This window comes from Ciconia boyciana, chromosome 24 (assembly GCF_034638445.1).
Source record: "Ciconia boyciana chromosome 24, ASM3463844v1, whole genome shotgun sequence".
Classification (NCBI taxonomy): Eukaryota; Metazoa; Chordata; class Aves; order Ciconiiformes; family Ciconiidae; genus Ciconia; species Ciconia boyciana.
Window position 1 is genome coordinate 5180843 of NC_132957.1, and position 19036 is coordinate 5199878.

The 19036-nt window shown below is 66.8% G+C and overlaps 2 protein-coding genes across 3 annotated transcripts; one reads left to right on the forward strand and one right to left on the reverse strand.

Annotated features, from left to right (window-relative positions):
* Window positions 1-221: 221 nt before the first annotated feature.
* NR2F6 (nuclear receptor subfamily 2 group F member 6) lies at window positions 222-8555 on the forward strand. Its single transcript, XM_072845257.1, has 4 exons — window positions 222-1045; window positions 4319-4413; window positions 5829-6353; window positions 6897-8555. The coding sequence occupies exons 1-4, from the start codon at window positions 807-809 to the stop codon at window positions 7169-7171; spliced, it is 1134 nt and encodes a 377-aa protein (XP_072701358.1). The 5' UTR covers window positions 222-806; the 3' UTR covers window positions 7172-8555.
* A 719-nt stretch (window positions 8556-9274) lies between these two features.
* OCLN (occludin) lies at window positions 9275-17496 on the reverse strand. 2 transcript variants are annotated; one of them, XM_072845256.1, is made up of 10 exons: window positions 17371-17496; window positions 16253-16298; window positions 15578-15844; window positions 15127-15370; window positions 13709-13867; window positions 11024-11187; window positions 10736-10924; window positions 10488-10659; window positions 10038-10079; window positions 9275-9875 (listed from the first exon to the last, which is right to left on the reverse strand). In XM_072845256.1, exons 3-10 carry the CDS (start codon window positions 15829-15831, stop codon window positions 9774-9776), a joined length of 1326 nt encoding a protein of 441 aa, XP_072701357.1. In that variant the 5' UTR covers window positions 15832-15844; window positions 16253-16298; window positions 17371-17496; the 3' UTR covers window positions 9275-9773. The 2 variants fall into 2 exon arrangements, with proteins under 2 accessions (XP_072701357.1, XP_072701356.1); XM_072845255.1 differs by having other exon boundaries at window positions 15127-15844.
* Window positions 17497-19036: the final 1540 nt, after the last annotated feature.

Here is a 19036-nt window from a genome sequence, read left to right on the forward strand (position 1 = left end):
GGGCCGTGCCCGCCTCCGCCACAACCGGTACCACCGGCCCGCGGAGCCTGCCGAGCCCAGCCCCGGCTACCGACCCGCCCTGCCCGCTCCGCTGCGGTGCGGCGGGGCTGCCTGCCCGGCCCCCCCCTCCTCTCCCCTCCCCTCCCCGGTTGCGCCGGGGCCGGGGCCGGGGCCGGGGCAGGACCCGGCGGGCGGCGAGCGGAAGGGGAGGAGGACGGGGAGGAGCATCCAGGGCGGCCACCGCGGCAGCGGCTGAACTTTGCTCTTTCGCGGGAGGCGGGGAGAGCCCCGGGGCTCGGCGGAGCGGGTCCCGCCGGACCCGGACCCGGACCGGGCTGCATGCAGCGGCGGCGGCGGCAGGGCCCGTAGGGGCGAGGGCGGGCCGGGGCAGCGCCGCCTCCTCCTCCTCCTCCTTCTTCTCCTCCTCCTCCTCCTTCCCTGCCGGTGCCGCGGAGCGGAGGAGCCACCGGGGGCGGGCAGCGGCGGCCCCCGCATGCGGCCGAGCCCCGGGGCGGCCGCCGCGCCCGGAGCCGCCGCGCCCCGCGGGGGGATGCGCCGCGCCGCGCCCCGCTCCCGCCGCCGCAAAGTTTCCGCGGGGCCCCCCCGTTAACGGGGGAGGAGGGAGGGAACCCTGGGATAGGGGGGTGGAAAGGAAAAAAAAAAAAAAAAAAAACCCTAAAAATCCCAAACCGGCCGCCATCCCCCAAAAACTTGCTCAACTCGTTCCGGGAGGCGCCGGGCGCCGCGTACCGGGCGCCGCTCCATGCGGCGGCGGGGCCGGCGCTGAGCCCCGGGGCCGCGGAGCCATGGCCATGGTGGCCGGCGGCTGGGGCGAGCCCAACGGCGGCGGCGGCGAGGAGGCGGCGTCCCCGGCGGGCGGCGGCAGCGACGCGGAGCACGGCGAGGAGGAGCGGGCCGGGGCCCCGGTGGACTGCGTGGTGTGCGGGGACAAGTCCAGCGGGAAACACTACGGGGTCTTCACCTGCGAGGGCTGCAAGAGCTTCTTCAAGCGCAGCATCCGCAGGAACCTCAGCTACACCTGCAGGTAGGGGCTGGGGGAGCGGCGGGGGGGCGGGGGGGGCTCGGCGGGGACCCCCGGGGTGGCAGAGCCCTGGCACGGTTGCGGCTCTCGAGGGTGGCCCCCGGCGCGTGGCTCTGCGGTGGCCCCCGTGCTGGCCCTGCCGTGGCTGCAGCACTAAAGGGGGGGGGCCCCGATGCGGCTGCACGGTGGCCCCCGGTGCAGCGCGGGGGTCCCTCCGCGCTCTGCGCCCCACAGCAGCAGCCCCTCTGCCCGGTGCATCCCCAGCCCCCGGAGGGATGGCTGCCCCGTCCCCTGGGCCGTGGGGCACAGCCGGTGTCCGGGTCCTCGTCATCGCCCGGCTCTGCTCCGGCATTAATTGCCGTTCCAGGCTAATGCCTGAAAACGTGCGGTGGCTGTGAGTCACTTCGGTCACGGCCTCTCTACCCGGAGAAAGCACCAGTGCGGCAGCGAGTATAATTTTAACCGGAGGTGTCAAGAGCCCGGCATGCTGCGGGCGCCGAGCTTTCACGCTGCTCCGGTGAGATGCCGGGGAGAGGGGCTGCAGCCCCCGCCGGCCCCCGCGCTCGGGCCGGTGCTGCAGCAGATCCGGGCCCGGCAGCGAGGACTGGGATCCGACCCCTGCGAAGTTTGGAGCTGCAAATAACTCTGGAGTTTCTGTTGGGCTCGAAACGAGCATCGAGTTGGCTGGCGCGCGTGGGGGACCCCCGGCTCTGGGCTGTTCCCGGGGAGGTAAATGTGTATATAGGGGCTCACTCGCAGGTCTGGATCTACGCGCAAGCACTTCCAGCGGCGTCTGCTAACCCAGCGAGGGTGCTGCGAGGATGGCACCCGCATCCCAGCCGTGGGCGCCCCACGGGCGAGCTGGGAGAGGGGCACCCCACCTCCGCACCCCGCTTTCTCCCCGCCCAAGGGGGGCCGGCTGCTTTGAGCTTCGTCTCGTGGTGCTGAGACGCCGCGGAAGGGAAGGGGCAGTGCTGCTCCTGCGGCGGGAGCCGTCTCCGAGCCGCCTTGCTCTCGTTTGGGCGGCCTAGATTCGTCCTCCCCCGTGCGCAGCATCTCCTCTCCTGGCAGCTCCCGGCACCGGCGCTGCCGGGTCCTGGCTGACGTCAGCCGAGCCGCTCGTGGCCGTGGAGCTGCCGGCGTGGGGCAGGGTTCAGTTCCCGTTGCCCCTGGTCCTGCAGCGTCCTCCCCATCGCCTGCCGTGGATGCAGCGTGTGCGGCTGCAGCGTGCGCATCATCCCTGGCCCTGCCTCAGTTTCCCCATCTGATCAGCAGGATCCGATCAGCAGACTCGGCCGAGTGGCTGCTCGGGATTAATGATTTGAAGATGGGGAATACATATGGCTTTTGAGAAATTCCAGTTTCCTGGAACAAAGGAAAGGCCAAATCAGGGCTCCCCGGGAGAGGGAAGGGCTCTGCGTCCCAGATGCCGCTTTGGTGCGGGGGCGATGGAGGGGCTACGAGCATCCCAGATTTTATCCTGGGCTTGTCACTGGTATCTGGGCACCTACTGCAGGTGTTTGGGGTTCTTTTCCCCCCGTTTTTGCTGGGAAGTGGTTTGGTGCAATAGAAAAACGTTGGTTTTCCAAGTAGGGAGTAAAGTGTCGGAGGGGCTGGGAACAATGCTCCCCCGGCAGCCCTGGCATCTGCTTTGTTCGAGGAGTCAAAAGCAGCATCAAGCCAAGATTGCTCTAATTTGAATATTAAAAGTGAGTTGGATTCAGTTTAGTTCTTGCACTAAATAATTACATGTTCTAATTACATAATTAGCACAGTATACGCCTTTTGTATTCTCACAGTTTCCCAGGTCGCTGCAGCCTATCAGTTGGGAAACTTGCTATGAGCCGCTGGCGGGAGCTGAGATGATTTTTGGGTTTTCCTGGTGCTGGGGACGGTGCCTTGGGGCCACGGTGAGGGTCAGCCAGGCCCCCGCCGGGAGGTTCGGCTGCGGTGCCGGGAGCTTTGCCCCTGCCGCGGCGCAGGCAGCTGATGAAGATGTAATCTGACGTTTTGATTAGCTATCGCTTCTCCGCTGGAATAACTTTTTATCAGCAACACGTTTTAAAATGTGCTAAGCGCACTGGTGATGTTCGGGGTGAATTAATTCCGGTTTGAGCGCGGCGGGAATCCCTGCCTGCCTCGCCTCTGGAGTCGTGTAGGGATGAGGAGATTCGTGTCAGGATTCCCAGGCAGAGCCGAGCTGCTGCCGGACGCCGGCGCGACCCAGCCCTGCCTGCGCTTTCCTGGCTGCTGCTTTATATGCCTTAATTTATCGTTGTTTTGCTCATAACCCCCTTCTTCCCCGTTTGTCGCCACAGCCTTCGGGTGGGATACGAGCGCCCAGTGTCACCCGTGCCCCGCTGCATCGCTCGGCTGTGTGGGGACCGTGAGCGCGAGTGGCCCCTGGGAATCGGGGCTGGGGGGTTTGGACGCTAATGATGCCGCAGCCTGTCCCAGCGTGTCGCTCCCCGCCATGCCGCGGGAGCAGAGGTCGGCGGCTGGCTTTGGCGGTGGTCGGTACCCTGGCTGCATGGTGCAGGGGCTGCCCAGTGCCCGCGGCTCCTTGCCCGGGGCAGGACCCGTGTGCCATTACCCCCTTTGCAGGCTCCGAGGTTGCTCGGGGGCAAAGCATCCCTCCGGCCAGTGCAGACCCCACGCCAGGGCCGGGGGCACCTGCACCGCTGCTCCAGAGCCACCGGCTTTTGCTTTGCCACGCTCGCAGGGTCCGGTTGAGGCCAGACCGGAGCACGGAGTGGCCCTGCCACCGCCGAGGGGGACGCCTGCAAGCGCTCTGTGCCCGAGGGGTTGCGGGCTCAGCATTGCGGGGGCAGCCCCGGACCCCGTAGGAAATAGTTGAAATTCCTCGCACGGCTGGCGGCGAGGCCGGGGGCTGCTCCGTCGCTTCCCCCCTCCGCGTGCCGGGACACAGGGCATCGCTCCCCGGCACCCATCCCTCCGCGTCCCCGAGGATGGGAGCCCCGCATCCCAGGGGTCTCTCCGGCTTTCCTACAGCCCTGGGCATCGCTGGCAACACGAACTGGCAGCCCCTGCTGTAGGAAATCGCTGTTTCCATAGCATCTGAGTGCCGCCTGGGAGTGCCGGTGTCTGTACGCCGGGGGCCGGCGTGGCACGGCCGCGGCCGGTGCGGAGGTGGCCAAGGCTTTGCCCGAGGGTGGCGGGGAGGTGGGTGGCGGAGCAGCTCGGTGGGACGCAGGGACCCCCGGCGGCATCGTGTCGCTCCTCCCCGCCACCTCATCTGCCCGGTCCTGCCCTCAGGTCCAACCGCGACTGCCAGATCGACCAGCACCACCGCAACCAATGCCAGTATTGCCGCCTGAAGAAGTGTTTCCGCGTGGGGATGAGGAAGGAAGGTAATGCCAACACCGTGGGGACGGGGATGGTTCCTGAGGGGTCCCGGTGAACCCCACTACTGCAGCGTGGGGCTGCTGCAGTGCCAGCTGAGGGCTGCCGGTGCCCGCTCTGCTCCGGCTGCGGCCGGGCGCGCTCCCACCTCTCCTGGAACCCTGTTTGCAGCAAAAACCCCCATTTGCCCCCCCCCCCCCTTTTTTTTTTTCCTCCTTGAATTGCCCTCGGTGCCGGCAGTGCAGGTGGTGTTTGTTTGGAAAAGCTGGAGCCTTGAGCTGATAAGGTGACACACCTGGAGCCGGGACAGCCCTGGTGCCCCAGGCGCGGTGGAGGTCGGCTGGGACGGGCTCCCGGCGCGGCCAGAGCCGTGCCAATCCTCGGGCGGCTTTCTGCTCGCTCCCCATCACCCAGGAGGTGCGAACCCCAAATGCTTTCCCAGGCTGCTGCAAATGGGACCAAGGGTTTAGCCCAAAGCAGAGCCGGGATCTCAAATCCCCGCGGGCAGGATGGGGCCGTGCCAAGGCACACACGGGGGATGGAGATGGTGGGGCTCGGCGTGGGCTCTGCCGCGGTGCCGGGGCTGCTCAGCGGCAGGTGGCATTAATGTGAGGAGCAAGGGGGGAAGGATACTGGAAGCAGGACAGTAATTCCCTCTTTTCCAGAGGAGTCAAGATGGCATTATTGCCACTTAGCATGATTTAGAGCTCTCATTTAAGTGGCTCATGAACAGCCCATAAATTAATTACTAGGGACTGAGCAAATAGTGGGTGCTAATGGGAGAGGGGGGGAGCTGAAAAATGGCTCTCCCTGAATGCAATTAGGAGGGGGAGTGCCCCAGGGTTAACGATGCTTCCAAGATGGACGTTTTATTTGCAAATAAACGATTGCCGCCATGTGATGACCTTGGGTAGCAATCGCCCTGCTCCGCTGCAGCCGGCGGGGGGGGGCTCTGGTGCCGGCAAGGCACCCGGTCTGGCACGGCACGGCCGGAGCTGCGGCTGCTCCTGCGCCGGGTCCTTGCAGAGGAGGAGGTGGCATGGATGCTGGCCCAGCCCGGCTGCTGGTCGGAGGCCATGGCCAAGCCGTGGCGTCGGCAGCCTGGGAGCTGCTGGTGAATCACCGGGATGCTAAATAGATTAGTGTAGCTCTCGCAGGCATCTCGCCGGCGGGCGCAGCGGGTGGCACACACCAACCCGCTCTCCCCGAGCGCCTGAAAGCCACCCATTGTTCCCCTGGGGTGGCAGGATCCGGCCCTGCCGGGGATGCCAGGATGCTGGGTGGGTGTGGGGAGCATCCCCATCCTTCCTCACCCTGCATGGGGCAGAAGGAGCCCCAAGTGCCCCCCCGGGAGCGGGATGGGGGATGCAGCAGGATACAGAAGCAGGCAGACACCACTTCTCCTCTCCCCCCCCCCCCCCAGCCGTGCAGCGGGGCCGGATCCCCCCCACCCACTCCAGCACCAGCCCCAACACCATGCCCAGCGGGGAGTACTTCAACGGGCAGCCGGTGTCGGAGCTCATCTCGCAGCTGCTGCGGGCCGAGCCCTACCCCGCCGCCCGCTACGGCTCGCAGTACGCGCAGCAGGGCAGCGTCATGGGCATCGACAACATCTGCGAGCTGGCCGCCCGCCTCCTCTTCAGCACGGTGGAATGGGCCCGGAACATCCCCTTCTTCCCCGAGCTGCCCGTCTCCGACCAAGTAGCCCTGCTACGGCTCAGCTGGAGCGAGCTCTTCGTCCTCAACGCGGCGCAGTCAGCGTTGCCGCTGCACATGGCCCCGCTGCTGGCTGCCGCCGGCTTCCACGCCTCCCCTATGTCAGCGGACCGCGTCGTCTCCTTCATGGACCAGATCCGCATCTTTCAGGATCAGGTGGAGAAGCTCAACCGGCTCCAGGTGGACTCGGCTGAGTACAGCTGCCTCAAAGCCATCGCGCTCTTCACGCCGGGTAGGTTGGTGCCACGACCGGGCTCTGTCCCCATGTCTGCCCCATGGAGCCCATGAGCCCCCCAGGGAGCATCTGCCCCCCGTTTCCCTGGGGGTTTGGGGTCCAGAGAGCATTGTGTGGCTCCTGGGGGGAGGATGGGGGGGGTGGCAGAGGTTCCTTGTGTCGTGGTGCTTCTCCACCATGGTTTGCAGCATCCCAGCTCGTCCGTCTGGGCTGAGCTTCCCCAGGACGATGGGAATGAGACCTGGAGTAACACAAATACCCGCCACGCACCGGGGGGGTCTCGGGGAGCCCTGTCCCTCGGTCCGTCCATGCTCATCTCATGCTGCAGAAACGCCTGGTCCTTCCTGGTGGGGACAAGCCTGCAGCAGCCCTTTGCAGCCGGAGCGGTCCAAGCCACGGTCTTGCACCGTGCTGCGGTGCTGCAGCCGGCTGCATCCCTAATTCGGCAAGGAGAGCAGCCAGGCAGGAGCATGGTCGGCTGGGGAGAGAGGGGCGGGGGGCTCCAACCACTGACCCCTCTCCATCCCATCCTTCTCGCAGATGCCTGCGGCCTCTCGGACCCGGCACACGTGGAGAGCTTGCAGGAGAAGGCGCAGGTGGCCCTCACCGAGTACGTGCGCTCGCAGTACCCGTCACAGCCCCAGCGCTTCGGCCGGCTCCTGCTGCGGCTGCCGGCTCTCCGAGCCGTGCCGGCCGCCCTCATCTCCCAGCTCTTCTTCATGAGGCTGGTGGGGAAGACGCCCATCGAAACACTAATCAGGGACATGCTGCTGTCCGGGAGCACCTTCAACTGGCCCTACGGGACGGGGCAGTAGGGGACAGAGCCTCTCCCCCCAGGGACACCCCGGGGACCCCCAGCAGCTGGACCTGGATTCCCTCCAGCGCCCTGAGACGGTGCCGTCCCCGGGGAGCCCCAGACTGTGCCGGCTCCCAGCCCCCCAGCTGTCTCATAGCTCGTCCGTCTGCCACAGCTCCCCCCAAAAGCAGCGGGGTTGCGGCGTTGTCCTCCTGAACCTGAAGGTACTGGCCATGCTGCTGCTGTCGGACACCGAACTCTTCCGAACCCCCATGAAGCGGAGCTCCCTGGCCCCCCAGGTCTCCCCCGGGGACCTTGGAGCATCCCCCGGGGCTGGTCCCTTGCTCTGCCCCTGTTTCGGAGCCGGGCTGGAGCCTGGGGAGGGGGACGCTGTCCTCTGGCTGCCCCTCCAAATCTGAATTTCAGATGGCAGGAGGCTCGGGGAGGTGGGACCTGCTGGGCTGGGGCGTGGGGGGCTGCCAGCTGCCCAGAGCCATCCTTTGGGGGGTCCTGCTGTGGGACCCCCTGCCTTTGCCCTCCCCCCCCCAGCCCTGGCAATCGTGGAAAAAGGGTCATTTTAAAGCCCCTTTGTGCCCTGCCCAGGGGCTGCCCCTGCCTGGCCGGGCCGTATCCAGCCTTAAGGACTGAAGTGCCAAGCTTGGAGCAGCCCCTTTTTGGGGACCGGGCTTGTCCAGGCCGGGTCCCAGCCCCCTCCCTGCACTTTCCACTGAAGCATCTCCGCTGTCGGGGCACGGGGGGGTACAGGGGAGGGGATGGGGGTACACGGGCAGGAGGCCGGGGCCGTGCACCATGCAGGGTGCAAACCGAACGGTCCTTTTTGGGTGCATCCAGCCCAGCCCTTCCCTGCTGCCTCGCTTGGTGCTGTGACCGCCCCCCCCCGGGGCTGGATCCAGCACCCACCACCCTCCCCACACTGGGGAAGACGGGTGCCAGCATCCCCCTGCCCATGCTCGCTATGTTCCTGTGCCTCACTATTTTTTTTTTTTTTTAAGCCAGGTTTTGGGGGAGAGGAAGACTTTGGCGGGGACCAAAATCTGGCTGGAAAGGGGTGATGCTGCTCGGGGGGGGGGGTCCTTGTCCCCAGGGCTGAGCTGTGCCAGAGGAAGGTACACATGGTGGGGCAGAGCCACCTCGGAGGGATTGGGGGACGCCTCGTGGCCTCCGATCCCGTGCCCATGGGACTGCCAGCATGGGATCGGAGGCCACAGGGTATCCATGTGTCCCCCCCCAAGGCTCTGCTTCTCAGGGGTATCCACCGTGCAAACAGACAGAGGCAGGATTAGCCGGGGATTTGTCATTTAGATTGATTCACTGAAAAATATAATCCTTGTTCAATGATACTAAACAAATTAACTGAAGTCAATAAAAGATGTTTCTTACAACGCCGGGGATTTGCTATGAGTGGGGAAAGGGGCTTATCCTGCAGCGATGCTGAAGCCCACCCTGGGGCGATGGGGGGGAGATGAAGCCGAGTGGGAGATATAGTCCCAAAAAATTAAGCCCCTATAAGGCACCTAAAACTGGATGGTTTTTGGAAACCCTGGGGATTTTGGGGGGGTCCTGCGTGATGTTCTTCAGGGCAGGGGTCCCTCACGAATAAATCCTGTGGTCTGCTGGGGAAGAACTGGATCGGCAGCATGAAGGGGAGCAGGAGCCAGCACAGAGGTTTGTACTTGGTCTTTGGGGAGCAAAGTGGGGAATTTGGGGTTCCCCTCCAAGGTGAGGGGTTTGGGGGTCCCCCAAGGTGTGATTTTTTTGGGGGGTTCCTCCCATCTTGAAGGGGCTGGGAGGGGGGTGCTGTGTTTGCCCCGCGTGGGTGGGATGCTGATGTGTCTGGGCAGCATCGGTCCCCGTCCCATGGCTGGTTCAGCCTGGGGGGGGATGACGTGGGGGGGGGTCCCGGGTCTGGGCAGGATCCATGTGGCACCACGGGGATGTCGGCTCCACCGGGGACCGGGAAGTGCCGTGGCCGTGCCAGGGCGGCCGTGGCTGGGGACAACCCCGTGTCCAGCCTGGGCCACCCGCCCGCCGGAGGTACCGCTCCCATGCACAGCCCCATCGTGGCCCTTTTCACTCCGGTACCGATTTAAAATCAATAGATACACAGCTTATTTATTTTTTAAAAAAAGTTTACACAGTTTCAGCCAGTTCCGTATAAAATATCACCCCAGCCTAGGGCTGTCCCCCAAAAGGCAGCCCCGGGGGACGCAGGGCTCTGCCCGGGCGGCACATCCCTGCCAGCACTGGGCCACAGCCACGTTTTGGTACCTTGACCCCGGTGCCGGCAGGGGCAGCCGGGGGGCTGCAGACCCTCCCCAAACATATTTACAGCAGCGGGAGGGAACCCGCAGCCCCCCGCACGCAGGACGGGGAGGCACAGGGGGGCACGCAGAGGAGGGGACGGGGAGCCTCGCTCCGGCAGCCGCCTCCGGCCCTGGACCCTTGGCACTGACATCGCAGGGGGGCTTTGAATCTTGGCTTTGGGGTTTTGGGGTTTTTTTTATACAAACAAAGGTCCAAAATGCACCAAAGTCTTTGGAGGGGAGCGGGCAGCCCCTCGTGCCTGTCCTGCCACCGTGGGGGGTGGGGGGGCACGCAGGCTACCCCCGCACCTTGTCGTAGTCGCTCACCATCCGCTTGATGTGGAAGAGTTTGTTGCGCAGGGTTTTGGTCTCCAGTTTCTTCGTCTGGTAGTCTGGGCTCTGAAAGGCAGCGAAGGATCGGCCTCAGCTGCGTGGGCTGCGGGGAGGGGGCTGCAGCCGGGGGCCAGGGGCACGGTTTCCACCCCCACCCCCCGGCGGCATCGCACCAACCCAGCCCCGCTTTAGCCGGGAACAGAGAGCGGCCACGCTCCGCACACTCACCCGCTTTAGGTCCTTCAGCCTGTTGTACTCCTCCGCGACATCCTGCGAAGGGAAGGGGTGGCGGGAGGGGTCACAACTAGGGGCCATGAGGGTGGGTGCTGCATGGGGACAAGCAGTGACCTGCGCCCCGCAGAATCCCTGATGCCCCCCAGCATCCCAAGGCCCCCCAGCATCCATCCCCAGTGTCCCCCAGCATCCCAAGGCCCCCCAGCATCCATCCCCCGTGCCCCCCAGCATCCATCCCCCGTGCCCCCCAGCATCCATCCCCCCTGCCCCCCAGCATCCCAAGGCCCCCCAGCATCCATCCCCAGTGTCCCCCAGCATCCCAAGGCCCCCAGCATCCATCCCCCGTGCCCCCCAGCATCCCAAGGCCCCCCAACATCCATCCCTGATGCCCCGCTGTGTCCTGGTGGCCCCATGACATGCCCACGGTCCCCGGAGAGCCCTGACCTGGTACTGGGGACTGTCCTCGGAGATGCTGTCGAGCTGTTTGCTGAGCTGGTTGAGGCGGTCGTTGACGCCGTCCATCTCAGCGCAGAGCTGCTTGTAGCGCTTCAAGTCTGTGTCGAACTCCTGCTTGTACTTCTGGCGGGTGCCATCCGAGGCGATGGGGGGGTAGAGGCTGCGGGAGAGGGGCACAGTCAGGCCCCGGACGGGCGGCTCTGGGTGCAGGGGGGCTCCCAGGGGTTCCCCCTCACCTGGCCCACTGGTCCTGGTCCCGCTCATCGCCGGACTCCACGGCCGTGGTGTAGTCGGTCTCGTACTGCGACTCGTCCAGCTCGGGGTTGCGCCGGCGCCGGCGGCCGCGGCGAGCAGGGGGCTTGGTGGGCTGCTCCCGTGCCTTCTCCTCCGCTGGGCTGGGGCTGACCGCCCGGTCCGGTTGGTCACTGCGAGGGACGTGGGGACATCAGCCAGCTCAGCACAGGGTGGGATGAGCGCCCAGGGTTCCCCCCTTGCCCCCTTCTACCCCCTGCCCGGCCACTCACCCCCGGCTACTGTAGGTCCCGGAGGGGTAGTAGCCATTCTGCGGGGGGTAGCTGTAGGAGGGTGGGCTGTAGGGCGGCGCGGCGATGGGGCTTGTCGGCTTCTCCGAGTAGGCAAGCGTGGCCGTCTCGTCCTGCACGCTGGCCCCGTCCGCCACGTTCTTCACCTGGAGCAGGGAGAGGTGCTCAGCCACGTGCCTGGACAGCGGGGACACTCGCCCGCCCTCGAGCGGGGCACGGCCCGCGGCCCCAGGCACACGGGGACGCCGGTCTCCATCCCACACGGCCGGAGAAACCCCAGAGCAGCCGCAGCAATCCTGCCTGGAGTCGCAGCGGGGACGGGCAGGGACGGGGACGCTGCAGCCGGGCATCCCCCATGGCTACGGAGAGCGGAGGGTGGGCAAGGGATGGGGGAGCCCCCACGAGCGGGCAGAGCAGCGTTTGGGGAGGGGGAAGGCTGCCGGACGTGCCCCGGAGAAAAGCCCACGGATCCCAGTGCTGCAGCAGGTAATGCCACCCTGCACGGAGTCACTGAGGGGGGGGGGCCCATCGGGGGGCGGCACAGATGGACACGCAGCTCCGGGGGCTCCTGGCACCCTGCTCCGCACCCCCAGGGTGATACCCCCCATCCCTCCCCCAGGCTTTGCCAGGGGCGGCACGCTTGCCCCTCCCAGCATTGGCCCCCCTGACCCTCGGCTGCTGCCCCGGCACGGCCAGGGCTCCTCAAGGAGGACGTGGGGCTGGAGGGACAGACGTCCGTCCGTCCCTCCCTCCCTCCCCCTTCCTTCCTGGCCTTTGTGGGTTGTTTGTACCGGAAGCCGGTCCCTGCCCGGGACGGTGGCCCTGGGGACGGCAGCTGCGAGCTCCAGCCGGCGAAGCCGCTTCCTCCGGCACTTTCCCCCCGACTAACGAAGACACCCTTAATTGGGGGCCACTCCCAGCCCCGCTCTGCCTGACGGGGCCACCAGGTGAGACGGCCACCGGTGGCCCCCAGCGTGGGGACAGCCATGTCCCCGTGCCGCGCCAGGACAGAGGCAGCGGCGCCTGGCGGCTGACGCCCGTTCAAAGGTCACCGGTTTAATCTCGATCCCGACCATAAACAGGGAACGAGATGTCCCAGGAGGGTTTCACACCCCGGTACCTCCCCACCGCTGCATCCCCACCGCGTGGGGACGTGTTACCGGTGGGTGACCCCCACCCAGCTGGGACGGTGGCAGCCGGCAGAGCGGGGACCCCTCAAGGGGCAAGTGAGGGCGAGGGGGAGCCCGGGTGCATGGGGTCCTGCCCCCCAGCCGGCCCGGCCCCCAGCGGGCCAGGAAATGCTTTACAAGGGAGGGACTTTTAACAAAAAATAAATAAACCAGAACAAAGGTATTTCTGCAAAATGAAAAATAAATATTAGGCTAACAGAGCGAGGCGTGGGGACACGCACAAAGCGGAGCCGAGCTTTCTGGGGCTTGAGAGCAACCGTTGTGCTCGACTCTGGGATTGCATTGAAGGTTTGAGATAAAGCACGATAAAACACGATAAACACCCCCACTCCGGGCTCCGGTGGGGAGCCCAGTGCCCGAGCACCTCCCGGCTGCCCCCGTCTCACAGGGATGGGGACGAGGATGGGACGGGGACGGTGACAGGGACGCAGCCCCTGCCCACTGTCCCAGCTCCCCCGGGGGCCTGGGCAGCCCCTCCTCGGCCAGGGCACGGCAGCACCCCGAGAGCCGTGCTCCGGGGCGGATTTCAAAGGCTCCTTTCCCCGTGGGATGCTGCAGAATTCCCGCACCCTCCCTGGGCACCAGCTCCTGCGGTGACACCGGCTCAGAGAGCTGCAGAGCGAGGACAGGACGGAGCACGTCCCGGCACGCAGCGGGGCCAGGCTGGGACCAGCATCTCCCCGGGTCTACGGGGGCTGAGAAGCAGCGGGGTGCTCCCCAGCAACCCCCACCCAAGGGACACGGGCTCATTCGAAGCCCGAACGGTGCCGGTTTGGTTGCTGCGAAGCCCCTGGCTCCCTCCGCAGCAGTGGGGTGGCACGGCCCCGCAGAGCCGAGTTAATCATTGCCGACACCGAAACCAAACGGAGTCGACGGGCAGCGTCTCATGGCCGGCATCCCCGAGCGCGGGGCGAGCAAAGGGGAGAGGACCCGGAGCCTCGGCGCTCCTGGCACCCAGCCCATCTGATCCCACCCTGTTTGTCTTTCAGGGAGTTTGCGACCAACTCGCCCGGCCCGGCACCCCGTGCAAAGCCTCGCGGTGCCAGGGAATGGTACAGGCTGGGAAAAACCACGGCGCCTAAACAGAGTGATGGGGAGGGACCCGGCAAACACCGGGCACAGCGTCGCACCGGCAGCGATAACGCTGCACCCCGGGAGCTGCTTGCTGCGGTGTGCAAACACACCGGGACCAGGCATCAGGGTGGCACAAGCCGGGCAAGAAAGAGGCTCCTGGCACAGAGTTGTGGCTGGGCTGGGAAAGGGGAATGGCGCAGGCTCGGCACAGCCCCGGTGCCGGGAGGAGCCCCGGGGTCCCCATGCAGCCCCTCCGCTCGCCCCGGCACATCCCAACCCAGTGCTGCCTCGGGCACGTTCAGCTGATAAAGGGCAGGCAGGGAGGATGCTTGGGGGAGGCGGTGGAAGACCCCCCCCCAGCCCCGGGTACCCACCGGGACCCCCAGCCCACGCTCGGACTCACCCACTCCTCGACGTTGGGACCCTCCTGGACCACCGGCACCTTGTCCCAGTAGATGTTTGGTTTCCCGTACTTCCAGATCTTGCTCCTCGTCTTGTGAGCGAAGAAGCAGATGAGGCAGAGCAGAATGACGATGAGGAACCCGCAGACGATGGCCACGGCCTGGAGGGGCAGAGGGAGGGGGCTCTCAGGGTAGGGGTCCCGCAGGGATGCAAAGACCCCATCCCAGCCAAGCTGGTGGGGTCTGGTGACCCCACACCTCCCTCGGGCTGAGCGGGAATTGCTCCCCTCATCCCAAACATTCCCAACATTGGACCCCTCACCACGGCGGGGGGAGAGGGACAGGGTCCCCCCGTGCCCGGGTAGCCGGGGTGGAGCCCATCAGGGGTTTGAGAGCTTTTGGGGCCAACTCAAGCAATGGAAAGGGGAGGGAATGTTGATTTTCCCACGGGGACAGGACAAGTTTGGGGCTCGGGGAGCAGCGGGGAGCTGGCACCCTCCGGCATCTCCGTGCAGCACCCCGGCCGCGCTGCCAGCTAGGGCCACGGGCCGGCTCCTGCACGGCAGAGCCAGGTCCCTGCCCAAATGGCTTCCCATGAGCCAGATCCCTGGAGCTGCACTGAAATTGGGGCCGGGTGAGGACGGATTAGGCCACGCTCGGCCTTTGCATGGAGCGAGAGCAGCGTGGGTGCCGTGGCTCTCCCCCCCCAACCCCCGCTCCGGGCGCAGGAATGCGGCACGGCCAGCCCAGCCGGATGGGAACCGGCAGCACCAGTCCCAGCCTATGTGCCACGCAAGGATCCCCGCCAGCCCCAGCCGAAACCGGGGCTGATGGACTTTGTTTTGAAGGTTCTCGCTGCCCCACTGACCTGCCGGGCTCCCGAGCTGGGCTGGCAGCATCGTGGGTGCTCGGGGAGAGCTGGCACCCAGCTGGCACCCGGACCCCGCGCCCATACCAGCACCTCAGCCCCAAGCACAGCCCACCTCTGCCCCAACCTTGTTCAAATACTTTTACGACCGGCAAGACCAAAGTACCAGATACCGGGTCTGCACCGGGACGACAGCCCATCCCCTCCCCGAAACTGCCCGGCGCAGGCAGCTCACTCCGGTTCCTCCCGCAGCCCCAGCTCGCGCCAGCAAACAGCCGGGCTGGGATCCGGCACCAGCAGCCACCCCCTGCCCTCCGCAACCGCGAAACGGCGACCGGTACCACCAAAAACATTAAAGACGGAGGGGAAAACCCCGGCTGGCCGGGGACCCGGTGCCGCACGCCCGTCCGACGGGCAGGATGCGTGGTCGCCAATGCTCTCCCTCCCGTCCTGCCCTCAGCTCAGCATCACGTTTGAAGCAGAGCAAGGGTTTTGCGCTGCCGGTTTGGCGCAAAGAGGGGGGGTCTGGCTGGAGCTGGGGTGCACCCTCACCTCCTGGGGGTCCACGGTGCAGTAGTGGTAGAGGTACTGGTTCAGGTAGGTGCCGCTGCTGTATATTTGGCTGCACATGGTCAGCAAGGGGTTGTAGTAGTAGCTGCCGGTCATCTGCGCCTGGGGGTTGACCCCCATGATGTAGACGATGGAGGCGATGAGCATGAGGAAGGCCAGCACGGCGCAGACCACGATGACCACCAGGTAGAAGCGACGGGAGCGGGAGCCGCTCGATTTGCTGACGCTGGCGACAAAAAGCCCCAGCTGGGCCAGGAAGCAGAGCACGGCCATGGCGATCATGAAGCCGTTGGCCGCCCGCGGGTTGGTGACCCCGCCGTAGTAGCCCCCGTAACCGTAGCCGTAGCCATAGTTCAGCCCGCTGCCGTAGTAGCCGGAACCATAGAAGCCCCCCAACCCGTTGCCGTAAGCCCCCCCGAAGCCGTAGCCGTACTCCCAGGCGAGGGTGGAGGCCACGCAGGCGAAGATGGCGATGCAGAGCAGGATGACGATGGCCTCCAGGATCCTCACCACGCCGGGCGGGGAGGTCCACTTGTAGAAGTGCTGCGGCACGTCCTCGATGTAGTAGGAACCCGGTGGGGGCGAGCGGGCGCCGTAGTCGTAGCCGTAATCACCCGTGGGGGGCTCGTAGCCCGTGGGGGGGCCGTAGCCCGTAGGGGGGCCGTCGTAGGACTTCTTGCTGAACATGGTGGTGGAGAGCCTGGCGGGGAGATGGACGGAGTCGTTGGAGCTGGTCCCACACCGGGAGGTGCCGGCACCGGCGCCGCGGCCGTGTGAGGCGGCGCTGCCGGGTTTCTACGTCTCCGCACGCCCGGCAGGGACTTTGGTCCCCCGTCACCAGTCTGATGGCACCGTCAACAACCGCCCGCCCGTGCCCAACGCCACGCCACCAGAGTCACTGCCGCTCACGGGGAAACTGAGGCACGGGGAGAAGTGACTCACCAAGCATCTCGCAGCAAAGTTGCCAGGTCGCACCCCAGCCCTGCCCCACGCACGAGACCCTGCCACGCCGGCCCCGGCCCCTCCCGGCCCACCCGACCGCGGCCGCCAGACACCACCAGAATGCATTGGATTGTTTAAATTCTAATTAAAACAGAAAAGCTCTTACCCAAGGCTAGCGCTAACCCCGAGGGTTCCTCCGTAAGCAGATCTGGCTGGATTAAAGAAAAAGAAGAATAATAATAATAATACAAGGCAAATCATTAGCAACACCCCAGTGAAAAGTGGCAAATTGGTTTTCAAAAATTTGGTTTTTTCAAAATCGATGCAGAGACACCCCCCCCTGGCGCGGAGACCCCCCGATGTGACGACCCCCCGGCCCGCAGCGGGGGGAAACCTGAACCCTCGGGGGAAACCCAACCCGGCCGCCCGCTCCCGGCAGTGCCAAGGCTCAGCGGGCAGGATCAGGCCCCAGGGGTGGGGTGGGGGGTTTGGCACCCCTTAACCCACAGCAAGGCTGGGCAACGGGAACCTGGGGTGCAGCCGCGGTCCCGGAGGTGCCCCCGGGGGTGCCCGAGCCAAACCCCCCCCTGCCCCCCCACTTCAGGGAGTCCCGACCTCCCCCCGTAAACCCCCAAACCCACCGATCCCGGCCGGGTTAACCCCTGGGGCCGCGGTCTGACCCCCCCGCCCCACCGGGGACCCCCGCCCGAGACCCCCCCCCACCCCACCGGGGACCCCTCCCGGAGCGGGGCTGGGGGGTCTCGGGCTCCCGGAGCCGTAACCGGGGCGTAGCGACCTGGGGCACCCCGGTGCCGGCGGGGAGGACAGGAGACGGGGGGCTCCGGGGGTCCCCACCCCGCTGCGGGGGCACCGGGTGGCCAAAGCGACCCCCGGCCCCGCTGCCCCGGGAGGAGCTGCCGCCTCTCGCCTTCCACCTGCCGGGGCTGCGGCTCCGGGAGCCCCGGTGCCGGTGGGAGCCCCGGTGGGGACCCCGGTACCGGTGGAGACCCCGGTGCCGCGGGGGACTCCGGTGAGGACCCCGGTACGGTGGGGATCCCGGTGTCGGTGCCGGCGGGGATCCCGGTGGGGACGCCGGTGAGGTCCCCGGTACCGGTGGGGATCCCGGTGGAGACCGCGGTGCGCGCAGGGGCGGCGGGGAAGGACGGACCCCCCCGCAGTGGGTAGTGGGGAGCGGGGACCCCCGGTGCCTCCTCCCGTACCGGGAGCTCTCTACCCTCCCGGTGCCGGTACCGGGGGGGTCCCGTCCGCCGTGGAGCCACTCACCTGCCCGCGCCTCCGCCTCTTTGTTCACCTTAAAATGGCAGCCGGGACCGGCGGCACGGCGGCGGCCGGGCGCTGCTGGAGACCGGCCCCGGCCCGGCCCCGGTTTCCGCCTCCGGGGAGGGGTGGGATGGCGGAGGGGGGGGGGGAACCCCGGGGGCCGGCCCCGCTCCCGGCTCCGTCCCGGCGCCTCGGGGGGAGCTTGGACGGGATGAAATAGGGGGGAGCCCGGGGGGGGGGGGAACCTCCGGGTGGGGCCTCACAGCCCCCGGGGGTCCCTCAGCGCTTTGGGGTCGGGGCTCTGCTCTGCCCTGCCCCCTCCCCGGCCCACCCCGTTGTTTTCCCGAAGGACGGGAGGGTCCCATGGGTGCTGGGGTGGGATGGGTCCCCCAGGATGCACATTAAGATCCCCCCCGAAAACATCACTGTGTTTTATTAAAACCAGTTCTGGCCACTTCTGCAGCTGCCCCCGCTGCCCCCGGGTGGGGGGGGGCTGCTCCCCAATTCACACGGGGTGAAGGGGGGGCACAGCCGGGGCCTGCACCCACAGCACAGGCAGCACCCACCCAGCACCCAGGGCCACGAGGCTCCCCGGGGCACAGAGCACCCAGAGCACCCCAAAATCAGCCGCACGAGGAGCCTGTGGGTTCGCTCTCCATGCCCGTGGGTGGGTGCAACGGCTGGGCGGGCACCGGGTGCACCCCCCGCAGCATCGCCACCCCCTCCCCAGCACCCAGTCCCTGGGGTCCCCCCTGGGATCATCATCCCACGGCATCGGCACGGGCCGGCGCGCAGGCTCAGAAGTAGACGGTGCTGTCACGGGCGTCGCGGTCGTACTCCTGGATCCGCGCCTTGATGTGCGTCAGCTTCTTCTTCAGGTACTCGCAGCGCTGCTGCTTCTCCAGGAAGGCCAGATCCTGCCGGCCGGACCGTGCTCAGCCCGGAGGAACCCTTGCCCCAGCACCGAGGCCCTGTCGGTGCCCTGGGGACCCCCCCCAAGCATTGGGGAGGGGGGAGAGGTACGGTGGGGAGGCCGTGGGCTCGCCACACCCGGGCTCCCCCGCACGGGGAGCAGATCTTGAGCCCTTCCCTTTCTCACCCTCTTCTTCCTCACATACTTTGGGACAGACGTGGGCCACCCTGCTCCCATGCTGCAGGGCAGAAAGACACGTCCCGGAGCCCCGGGGGCTCAGCCTGGCCGAGCACGGCCCTAACGAGGCAGCTAACGAGCCCAGGGGGCACAGAGGTAGCCAGCCTTCCCGCAGCGCCGCGCGGTGAAAACCTCGCCCAGGGCGTAGCTGAGAAATGCCACCGCTGGTTAATTTTCCAGCAGCTGCCGGGTGCCTTCGAGCGCAGCTCGCACCCCTCAGCTGCAGGAGCCTGGGTGTCCGCACGTGTCCCCCCCACCCGCTGCAGCCCCTCAGGCTCATCCCCAGTCCCCGCAGAGACCAGCCAACTCATCACACCCAACACCGCTCGCAAAATATACGGTGCCCGCAACCGGCACCCACTGAGGGACCCACCGTCCTACTCGTGGCATGCCGGGGCGGCCGGCCCATCGCTGCCTCCAGCTCGCCGAGCCTCTGCCATGCGGCACGGACCTCCCCGAGCAGCTCCGTGTACTCCGCCAGCTGGTCCTGGAAGACGCCCTTGTAGCCCTCCCGCTGCC